The sequence below is a fragment of the Bos javanicus genome, chromosome 21, assembly GCF_032452875.1.
Source record: "Bos javanicus breed banteng chromosome 21, ARS-OSU_banteng_1.0, whole genome shotgun sequence".
NCBI classification, from domain to species: domain Eukaryota; kingdom Metazoa; phylum Chordata; class Mammalia; order Artiodactyla; family Bovidae; genus Bos; species Bos javanicus.
In genome coordinates, this window is record NC_083888.1 from 12,178,448 (window position 1) to 12,190,816 (window position 12,369).

Below are 12,369 nucleotides of genomic sequence, written 5' to 3' on the forward strand. Positions count from 1 at the left end.
CTAATAACTAACTTGTCTTGCAAAATAATAAGTCCTAGTAGGATGGCAGACGGAGAAGGCAATGGCACCCCACTCCAGCACTCTTGCCTGGAAAATTCCATGGACGGAGGAGCCTGGTGGGCTGCAGTCCATGGAGTCGCTAAGAGTTGGACACGACTGAGCAACTTCACTTTCAGTTTTCACTTTCATGCATTGGAGAAGGAAATGGCAACCCACTCCAGTGTTCTTGCCTGGAGAATCCCAGGGACGGGGGAACCTGGTAGGCTGCTGTCTATGGGGTCACACAGAGTCGGACACGACTGAAGCGACTTAGCAGCAGCAGCAGCAGCAGCAGGATGGCAGAATATATTCCATGATAGTACAGCAGGTTTTAGATAATGAGAAGAGGCAAGAGATAATGTGATCGTCAAGGCTTTTGACTGTATTATCTATGGTAAACTCATCAATAAACTATAAACCTCTGTCTAGAATCTAAAACTAACAAATGAGACAATATAAAGCTCAAAGGATTACTTTCAGTCCAGGAGAGCATCATAAACTCGATGCTATTTCATAATTTCATTCACAAACTGAACAATAAATAGAACAATGTCTCATTAAGTGATGCAAAAAGTTGACATTGAAAGCTGTCAAGAACTTGGAGGATAAAACTAGAGGTCAAAGGGATTAGGAGTAAATTGAAAGAGGGATTGGAATCCCGAAATGTACAATCTAAGGAAGAAATACAATATAGTCTTCTTTGTCTAGGGTGAGGTGCAGGAAAGCATTCTCTACCAGAAGGATGAAGAAATAATGGGCAATGGTGTTTACCAAGCTGACCATGCTGTCGTCTTACATCATCTTAAAAATGAGGAAAACACTGATCCAAAATGACTGTAATTTTGGATCAAATTCTCATTAGGGACAGATCATAAAGAGTTTCAAAATCTGTGTTTTAAATGTGGAGAGTAAACGGACTGAGAAACTAGTACAAAAAAAGCAAGAAAGAATGAGATTATTCAGTCTACAGAGATAACATTCAGTATATGAGTATTCAGGAAAATACTTCTTATAAAACACATATTCCTTCTTAATCAATGGGCCCCTGAAAAGCTCCATGTTCTCTTTCCTAAGGGTCAAATATGGGTCAATGTAAAGTGAAAAACACAACAGAGGAACAAAACTAGGCATGGACATAAGAACTTTCTCAAATGGTGAGCATCACCTAGTATTAAAATGGACCCCTCAAGAGGAAGTTAGAAACGCTCTTCCTTTTCTTGGACTTGTTACAAAGGAGAGAAACTTCATGTGATAGAATTTTCACTTCCTGGACAAAACAGAGAATGAATGGATTATGCTCTGTTTCTGAAATGTTATGAGTTATTCTATTTTTCCTATGACTTTTCCCATCTCTTCATGTCCAGGTTTGGCCTTTCTCATCAGCAGCATTCTACCTTTGAGGGTTCTCTTTGGAAATGATCTACAACTAACGGTCTTAGAAATATCTTATAGCTCCCCTCACCCTGGCATTTGCAGGCTTTCAGCTTTTGCTTCAAGAGGAATGCATCTCAACACACATATTTGTAGCTTCCCTGAACCTCTTGACACCTGCAGATCCCTAGAGATGACTATGGTTAAGAACTGAGAAGTGGTCACAGGAGCCAAGCCATGGAAAACCAGAAGTGAGAGATTCTTCCAGAAGAGGGGTGATTGCTTAGTTAGTTAACTGCAGTGCACTCTCCTTATATCAACCCAGTGGCCACCCAGCAATAGACACAAATATTCAGAAAGCTGCTAGTAATTTTTCCAATTGTTAGCTTGAGTAGTAAGTCAAGTCCTGAAATTTATTTCCAGTATGCCATTTTTGTTTCTACTCTTTAAAAAGCAGCTGGACTCTATATAGGCTTACCATTTCCCCTAGTAAATAATAGCTTTCCCTTTCCTGTCAGGCACTGGTTAGGTAGCCACCGTGGGCCCCTCCCTTTCACCTCACTGCTTCTGGTTTTAAGTATTGGGTTAAGTTATTTTTTTTTCCTTCCAGGGGAGATGAAATGTCAGGAGCAGCCTAGGAGTGGCTAGATCTACTTTTATATAACATACAGGGCAAGATGCAGGTGTTTGCTCACTGTTTGAATAACAGCGTTTCCTGAAAGTTACCGGGCCACAACAGTATATTATTCAGGAGTATTTATGACTCTGAAAGCCCAAAGGGAAATAGCATGCACAATCACATTTTTATTTGATTGCAATTATGCAAGAGGCCTATAAGTATCTATACTGACCGTTCACGCCACTGGCCTTTTCAGGGAGGTCCTGGAAGTTTTTGATCCCCAAACGCTTTTCTTAATCTCATGTTTAATTGCCAACAAAAGCACATTTAAAGTTTATAGCTGCACTTAAAAATGAGTAATTGGTTCTTACCTGGAACTGATTGCTAGCAAAAGGACCGTGCCAAACTTACCCCAGATTAAAATGATGTACCGGAGTGGGATGAAATACAGCGTGATGGTGGCCACTGCCAGTATCAAACAGGCCAGGAATGAGAGGAACGGGACCGTCCAGTTAAACGTGCTGTAGACAGATCACATACACGTCATTGTCTCTGATGTTAAAGAAAAGCCGTCGATTCATTTTGCCATGCTTTTATTTCTTAGTTATACACATGAAAAAAGGCCTATCGGAGAAGCTGCTTCTCAAAACTGAGATGTAAAAGTCTGCCAGAATGACTGGACACTGGAAGGCAGTTTGGAGGTGAAGGTCACAGACCAATTGCCATCCAGCTCGTCTGGATCTTGGTGACTCTGCCTTCCTGGAACCGACAGTACTTAAGAGGAAACTCTGACTCTCAACAGTGATTAAACGCTTCAATATTGCCATGTGGCTCTGTGAACGCAGAGCTTCAAAATGAAAGGTGAGTTAGGTCACTTCAAAGTCAATATTTCTCTCTCAATTAACACATGCTTGCCAGTAAATATTTAGAGACGGGAGGCTATTATTACAGGGCTCTTGTGTTTTTCTAATAACTTATATTTAGAATTTCCAGACTCGTTGACTCCAGAAGGGTAAAGATGGGCTACGGAGCCCTGAAAATGGGCTACGGAGCTGCTGGCTATAAACCATTACACCGCCAACCCACCGATAACGCAGGGAATGTTGCGGTGTATCATTTTCACAGGGACCCTGGCTCCTTCTGTCCTATCTATTGCCTGTTTTGACTTGAGATCTAGAATATGAGATGTGGGACTGAATGTACTGTGGAAGTCCTTCCAGAATCCTAGAAAGCAGTCATTAAATGCACTGCCTTGATGAGAGCTCATGAGTGTCTAGAGTATTCTTCCAGGGATCTTCACTTAACATGTCTGTCTATTGACCCTTTGCCTTGCCTTGTGCTAGGAATAAACGAGATGAAAGATTTATTTCTGTTGTCTTTTTCTTTTGGGGGGTCATATCAGGGGATTTGGGCAGAGCAGCTTATAATAGTTATTGGGCACTTAGTAGGTGCCACTGTCCTAAGATATATATAAATATATACACTTTCACTTCTCACTTTCATGCACTGGAGAAGGAAATGGCAACCCACTCCAGTGTTCTTGCCTGGAGAATCCCAGGGACGGGGGAGCCTGATAGGCTGCCGTCTCTGGGGTCACACAGAGTCAGACACGACTGAAGCAACTTAGCAGCAGCATATACACACACACACACACACACACACACACACACACACACACAGATTGTAATGCTTAACAATAATTCTTTCAAGTAAGGATTATCTCCTTCTGACAGATGAGCAAATCAAGGCTGAAGTAAGGATTCTGGGATTAACATAATACTATAAATAAAACAAGTAAACAATAAGGACTTACTATATAGCACAGGGAAATATACTCAATATGTTATATTAACCTATAATGGAAAATAATCTGAAAAAATACAAATAAATGCACACATAACATTGTAAATTAACTATACTCAAAAAAAATAGAAAAATATAGGAGAAATTCAACTCACACCTCAATCTCTTGTTTAAGATTGCCTATGGGGAGACACAATACTACGTATGTATGTGTGTGTTTGCTATTTCATGCCCTTAAATTATAAGCAAGTTGAACACATTTTAATGTGACTGTTGATCATTTTGATGATCAGTGATATTCAGCTTATATCCTCACCAGGGGCAACTATTTAAGTATTTTAAAAAATTTACAAGCAAACTGGCATGGATTTGAGTTCAGGCTCTATCTCTGAAAAGCTAAGAAAGACAGGAAAGTCTTCAAATCAATCTGAACAATAATTTCTTTTCCACAGAATGGGAATAATAATAATACCCATAGCATAAAGTTTTGCTAGAATTATATAGGAACTGGCATTTAAAATGGTTAGCTCTTTATGTATATTACCATATGTAAAACAGATAGCTGTTTTACATATGGTGAAACATATGTAAAACTTCCCCCATAGCTGTGGAAAGTTGCTGTGTAACTCAGGGAGCTCAGCCCCAGTGCTCTGTGATAACCTAGAGGGGTGGGATGGGGTTGGGGGTGGGAGGGAGGTCCAAGAGGGAGGGGACATAAGTGTACCCATGGCTGATTCATGTTGTATAGCAGAAAGCAACACAACATTGTAAACAGATTATCCTCCAGTTAAAAATAAATTTAAAAAAATAGCTCTGGTAACACATGAAAGATGGAGAAGGCAATGGCACCCCACTCCAGTACTCTTGCCTGGAAAATCCCATGGACGGAGGAGCCGGGCAGGCTGCAGTGCATGGGGTGGCGAAGAGTTGGACATGACTGAGCGACTTCACTTTCCACTTTCCTGCATTGGAGAAGGAAATGGCAACCCACTCCAGTGTTCTTCCCTGGAGAATCCCAGGGATGGGGGAGCCTGGTGGGCTGCCGTCTATCGGGTCGCACAGAGTCGGACACGACTGAAGCGACTTAGCAGCAGCAGTAGCAACACATGAAAGATAGCTTAGTATTCAAATTAAATTTTTACCTTAAGTTTATTAAAAAAAAAAGTTCTATTTCTTGCATATTTTAACCACACACATATACATACAAAGAAGTTACTGCTTATCTGTTTTCCCTGGAACTTTGTTGCTGGATATTTTCCTCAAACAAAATCTCTTTGGAAACTAAAGAAATCAGTTCTTTGTCATATTTGTTGCAAACACTTTCAGTTTGTTCCCTTGTCTTTTAAAAAACGTTGTTTATAGTTTTTAAAGATAAGAATTATATATTTTACACTACCAACTTCATCAAAACTTCTGCATATAGTAGGTCCATTACTGACCATTCTCTTCCAAGTAGAACTTCTTAGGAGGCAACTTCACAATACTTGTGAAAATGTTGTGGACTCCATAATTGCTCCTGTTATGCCAGGGCAAGAAATGTAAGCTGCAAATATCTTTGCACAAGGATGCAGAGATGGTACATTAATGTCTGATGCAGTATGGTTTGTGAGTAGTTAAAAAGAAAAAAGCCTCAGTATCAAATAATATCTAAATAAAATCATAAACAAATAATTTTAGTACCTTGAAAAAAAAGAGAAAGCTACCACTAAACCGACTTAAAAATAAGAAAACAATAGAGTGTAAAAGATACTGTATTGCAAGAATTCTGGAGGTTACCAACTTTCAAAGTCAATTTCACTCCAATAATTTCTGCCAGATATTAAAATTTTGAACTTCTATATCTGTTAACTACGTGGGGGGCATAAGATAAATATAGCCTAGGGCTTCCACAAAAGAAGATTCAAGTAGAAGAACACCGCATAAAACTTACATATTCAGGGTAAGGATGAATTGAGAGAGACAAGTAGAAACACAGAGTGGAAAAGGATGAAAACAAGGGAAAACAAATCTACCATATACAAATAGATGCAAAGAACTCTCTGTGTCACGATGCTAGTACCAGGATTTATCATACAAGTTTATGCTGCTGCTGCTGCTAAGTCACTTCAGTCGTGTCCGACTCTGTGCGACCCCATAGACGGCAGCCCACCAGGCTCCCCCGTCCCTGGGATTCTCCAGGCAAGAACACTGGAGTGGGTTGCCATTTCCTTCTCCAATGCATGAAAGTAAAAACTGAAAGTGAAGTTGCTCAGTCGTGTTCGACTCCTAGCGACCCCATGGACTGCAGCCTACCAGGCTCCTCTGTCCATGGGATTTTCCAGGCAAGAGTACTGGAGTGGGGTGCCATTACCAGTACACTTTAAAAAAACCTCAGCAAAAATTTAATTAAAAAAAGAGATTCCAGGTTGAATCACCCCAAAGTGACTACAGCAGTAATCTTCTCTAAAGAAATGCATTATCAACCCATATATCTGAGTATACTCCACACACACTCACGCATACACACATGGAATATGAGCTCATAGACAGTTAAAACAGTAAAATATAAATGGATACAGAGCATCACGAGTAAAGCTATCAGAAGTAACAGCAAAACCCCGAACAGAAGACCTCATATACTGAGAGCAAACATAACACATTAAATAATAATGCTTAATACTTTAAAAGTCATAAAACAAGGGCTTAAAAATGGTCAAGGACGAGACTGTAAAAAACGACCAAGAAGATTTGAAAACAAAGCAAGTAAAACTTTAAAAAGAAACACAGTGATTAAAGTTAAGACCTCCATGCATGAATTAAACAGAATTTTAAATACCACAGAAAATAGTCATGCAAGACAGCCCAAAAAAGGACTTAAAAGGCATCACAAAGAGTAGAAAGATAGATGTCAAAAAGAAGAGATACAGAACATAGATTAAGAGGGTTCCTGAACTGACTGGGAAGATGCTGCAAGTAATGGTGAATATTAGACTGTGGAATGGCAAAAAGGTGCTCAGACCTGTGTTAGGCAAAAAGACCTGTGTTAGGTCTCTATTTTCTGACCATAAAACAATGCAGTTAAAAACCAGGAGCACAATTTAAATAAATAAATTTATATAAAAAAAAACCAGGAGCAAAAAGATAGCTAGAAAATCTTCATATACTTTGAAATTAAGCAATATACTTCACGTGAAGGAACAAATAAAAACAGAAATTATAAAGCAAGTTTTTACTAAATGTGAATTAATAATGAGTATCAGTGCCAAAATATTTGGCAGAGAGCTAAGCACCTAGGAAAATGTGGCGCCTTAAATGCTTATGTTAGGAACACAGAAAGACTGAAAATAAATGATCTAGCAATCCATCTTAAGAAGTTAAAATAAGAGTAAATTAATCTCAAAGAAAGTAGAAGGAAGAAAGTAATAAAGATAAGAGTAGTAATTAATGGAAAAGAAAACAGGCAACAGGGAGATTAACAAAGGTAAAGACAGTTCTTGCTAAAGAATAATATAGTTGATAAATGACTGTCAAGAAGAAGGGAAAACACAATTTTAAACATAAAGAAGTGGACAATGCTAGATTCCACTGTCATCGACGACAACAAGATTTTTTATATAAACAACTTTATGTCAAAAAGTAGAAAATTTTAAATGGACACTCTCTTAGAAAATGATACACAAACATATATGAGAAGAAATAGAATAGCTGAACAGGCCTATATATACCACAGAAACTGACTATTTGATTAAAATCTTTCCTGAAAGAAAACTTCAGACCCAGAGACTTAACCAGAAAATTCTATAAACTCTTAAAAGGAAGTAATGACACAAGATTTACACAAACTGCAGATAATGAGAGAATACTGCCCACTTATTGTATGAGTCTAGAATAACCTTCACGCTGTAAGGAATTTCCAAGAACTATATATCCAATCTCACGGATGATTAAAGCTGCAAAAATCATAAGTAAAAAAAACATTGTAAATAAAATCCCAGCATATATAAGGAGACTGGGTAGCAAGATGAAGCTGGCTTCATTCCAGAAATGTAAGATTGGTTTAATATTTGAAAATCAACAATAATAATACACATTAACAAAAATAGAACACCAAAAGATGATCTCAAAGAACACAGACAAAAGTTTGACAAAACTCAACCTACATTCACGATAAAAAATCTCAGCAAAATAGGAATAAACAGTAAATTCCTGAAGCTGATAAAGCATCTTTACAGAAAACAACATCATTAAGGGCAAAACGTTGAAAGGTTTCTCTCTGAAAAAGACAGGAGTATGAGAAAGAATGTTCGCTAAATACCACTTCTGTTGAACACTGTATTGGTGTTACTGCTGCTGCTGCTGCTGCTGCTGCTAAGTTGCTTCAGTCGTGTCCAATTCTGTGCGACCCCATAGACGGCAGCCCACCAGACTCCCCCGTCCCTGGGATTCTCTAGGCAAGAACACTGGAGTGGGTTGCCATTTCCTTCTCCAATGCATGAAAGTGAAAAGTGAAAGTGAAGTCGCTCAGTCGTGTCCGACTCCCCGTGACCCCATCATGGACTGTAGCCTACCAGGCTCCTCCACCCATGGGATTTTCCAGGCAAGAGTACTGGAGTGGGGTGCCATCGCCTTCTCCAATTGGCGTTACTAGCCAAGACAATAAAGCAAGAAAACAAAGTAAAATGTATAAGGACTGAAAAATAAGAAAGAAAAATATATTCCTAGACAATATGTTTATATAATACAACATCCAGAATAATAATCTTCATACGAAAATTAAGATAACTAAGTTTATCAAGGGTGACAGATACAAAGTCAATGTTGGAAAACAAATTTCACTTTTCTATCCTGTAACAAACAGGTGGAGATAAAACCTGAAAAAAAGAGGCCATTTAAAATAACTGAAACAAATCAAGTACTTCAGACTATATCTCACAAAAATGTGTCAAATATTTATGTATAAAACTCTTAAAGTAATATTGAAGATATTACTTCAATAAAGATAACCCAAATAGATGAAGGACTATATTACACTCATATATTAAAAAAATTTTTATCAAGATGTCAATTTTTCCCAATTAATGCAATCCTTATAAAGATCTCAATGATCATTTGCTCGTGTGCAAGTATGTGGTGAGTCATGTGTCTTTATCTGCTGGATGCTAAAAGTGAAGTTACGTACCAGACACATGTGCACACACCATGTTGGATTTGCCCTCCCAACATCCTAGTCAGTGAAGTCATGTATTTTTTTCCTAAGCAACCCACAGTTTTAGTAGTAAAATGGTTAAATGTTTCACAGGTTTTAAAAAGTTTAATACACAGAAAAAGAAAGTCAAAGCAATTTTACCAATATTCATAATCATGAAAAATTTTAAGTGATTACTACAGGCCACCCACTAGTTTAAACACATTACAGGCACTAAATCATCTAATTTTTCCAGATATGTTATGAATAGGAATTTCTGGTATGTCCATTCTACAGATGAGAACTTGAGTCAGGAGAGGTAGTAGTTGGCCACAAATCACTTCCAGTCTAAGTGACAGAGCTAGGATCTGAATCCAGAGAGCTGCTTCAAGAGCCCACACTCGGACTTCCCTGGTGGCGCAGTGGATAATCCCCCTGCCAATCTGGGGACATGGGTTCAATTCCGGGTCTGAGAAGATTCTACACGCCACGGAGCAACTAAGCCCTTGCACAATTACTAAGCCTGTGCTCTAGGGCCTGAAAGCCCCAACTACTGAAACCTGCATGCCTAGGACCTGTGCTTCACAACAAGAGGAGCCTCCACAACAAGAACCCCGCGTACCACAACGAAGGGTAGCCTCTGCTTAATGCAACTAGAGAAAGGCTGAACAAAGCACTGAAGATCCAGCACAGTCATAAATACAAATTGTAAAAAGAACCTACACTCACTGCTTGTACAGTAGACATTTCAGAAAATGTAAGAAGGTGGGTTTACTCATTTAATCCACTCAATATTCCTGCTTATAAAACTGAGGACTTAATTCAAAGATATTATATACTGGCTTTGCTGTTCAGTCGCTTAGTCGTGTCTGACTCTTTGTGACCCCATGGACCGCAGTACACCAGGCTCCCCTGTCTTGCACAGAGTTTGGACAAATTCTCTGGAAGTTTTATCTTCCAGAATTTGCTCAAATTCATGTCCATTGAGTCAGTGATGCTGTCTAACCATCTCATTCTCTGCCACTCCCTTCTCCTTTTGCTTTCAATCTTTCCCAGCATCAGGGTCTTTTCCAATGACTCAGCTCTTTGCATCAGGTGGCCAAAGTATTGGAGCTTCAGCTTCAGCATCAGTCCTTCCAATGAATATTCAGGACTGATTTCCTTTAGAATTGACTGGTTTGATCTCCTTGCTGTCCATGGGACTGTCAAGAGTCTTCTCCAACAATCACAGTTCAAAAGCATCAGTTCTTCAGTGCTGAGCCTTCTTTATGGTCCAATTGTCACATCCATACATGATTACTGGAAAAACCAAAGCTTTGACTATAGGGATCTTTGTCTGCAAAGTGACGTCTTTCCATTCAAGGAGCAAGCATCTTTTAATTTCATGGCTGCAGTCACCCTCAGCAGAGATTTTAGAGCTCAGAAAATAAAATTTGTTGCTGCTTCCAGCTTTTCTCCTCCTATTTGTCATGAAGTGACAGGACCAGATGCCATAATCTTAAGCTTTTTTAGTGTTGAGTAGCTCTATATAGCTTGTTGTGATCCACACAGTCAAAGGCTTTGGCATAGTCAATAAAGCAGAAATAGATGTTTTCCTGGAATTCTCTTGCTTTTTCTATGATCCAACAGATGTTGGCAATTTGATCTCTGGTTCCACTGCCTTTTCTAAATCCAGCTTGAACATTTGGAAGTTCATGGTTCATGTTGAAGCTTGGCTTGGAGAACTTTGAAACATAGAAAAACATCTACTTCTGCATATTGACTATACCAAAGCCTTTGGCTGTGTGGATCACAACAAACTGTGGAACATTCTTAAAGAGATGGGAATACCAGACCACCTGACCTGCCTCCTGAGAAATCTGTATGAAGGTCAAGAAGCAACAGTTAGGACTGGACATGGAACAACAGACTGGTTCCAAATAAGGAAAGGAGTACATCAAGGCTATATATTGTCACCCTGCTTATTTAACTTATATGCAGAGTATATCATGAGAAATGCTAGGCTGGATGAAGCACAAGCTGGAATCAAGATTGCCAAGAGAAGTATCAATAACCTCAGATACACAGATGACACCACCCTTATGACAGAAAGCAAAGAACTAAAGAGCCTCTTGAAGAAAGTGAAACAGGACAGTGAGAAAGTTGGCTCAAAACTCAACATTCAGAAAACTAAGATCATGGCATCTGGTCCCATCACTTCATGGCAAATAGGTGGGGAAACAATGGAAACAGTGAGAGACTTTTTTTTTTTTTTGGTTTTAAAAATCACTGCAGATGGTGATTGCAGCCATGAAATTAAAAGATGCTTGCTCCTTGGAAGACAAGCTATGACCAACCTAGACAGCATATTAAAAAGCAGAGGCATTACTCTGCCAACAAAGTTCTGCCTAGTCAAGGCTATGGTTTTTCCAGTAGTCATGTATGGATGTGAGAGTTGGACTATAAAGAAAGTTGAGCACTGAAGAATTGATGCTTTTGAACTGTGGTGTTGGAGAAGACTCTTGAGAATCCCTTGGCCTGCAAGGAGATACAACCAGTCTATCCTAAAGGAAATCAGTTCTGAATATTCATTGGAACGACTGATGCTGAAGCTGAAACTCCAATACTTTGGCCACCTGATGTGAAGAACTGACTCATTGCAAAAGACCCTGATGCTGGGAAAGATTGAAGGCAGGAGAAGAAGGGGATGACAGAGGATGAGATGCTCAGATGGCATCACCAACTCAATGGACATGAGTTTGAGCAAGCTCTGGGAGTTGGTGATGGACAGGGAAGCCTGGTGTGCTGCAGTCCATGGTGTCACAAAGACTCAGACACGATTGAGCAACTGAACTGAATTGAGTAGTATATAGTAGCACTAAGCCTCAAAACCTTACTAGACTCTTCACTCCAGTTACCATGGAAATATGTTGCAGTGCTGGTCTTTCAAAGAACATCCAAGATTGAAGAACTCTGGTAAGTCAAAGCTTTATATCTCAAAATTAAACAATCTGTTAAGCATTTTCATGGACTTTGATGGATTTCCTGACTTGGGAGCTCTCCATTAAATCCTAAGGGAATGCCCGACTTGAACATTTCAGTTAAGGAAAACATTCAAGGAATCTCCTTCATTCATTCAACTCTTCAGGTTCACTAACATATCCTAAGAATATCTTTGACAAAACCCACAAATAACTGTCTCAACACCCAGTAAGGTGGGAACAACTCCATTCTAGAGTTCCTCCCCCAACTGGGTACCACACTGGGTGACCTTTGTGTCAACAGAGTCATTATCTTCATTTCCTAGGCACAGAAAAAATGAAGTCCTTTGACTCTTCTATCCACAGAAACAGAGACACGGGCCACAAAAGCCTGCAGACTACTCTTTTGTGAT

General features: G+C 39.2%; 1 protein-coding gene across 7 annotated transcripts in view; it reads right to left on the reverse strand.

The window, feature by feature from the left end:
- MCTP2 (multiple C2 and transmembrane domain containing 2) overlaps positions 1-12,369 on the reverse strand; it is a 260,725-nt gene that overhangs the window by 8,009 nt on the left and 240,347 nt on the right. For all 7 annotated transcript variants that reach the window (XM_061394292.1, XM_061394289.1, XM_061394291.1 and 4 more), the window contains one exon: positions 2,441-2,550. In XM_061394292.1, the coding sequence (XP_061250276.1) occupies positions 2,441-2,550 (110 nt within the window). The remainder of the gene's footprint in view (positions 1-2,440; positions 2,551-12,369) is intronic.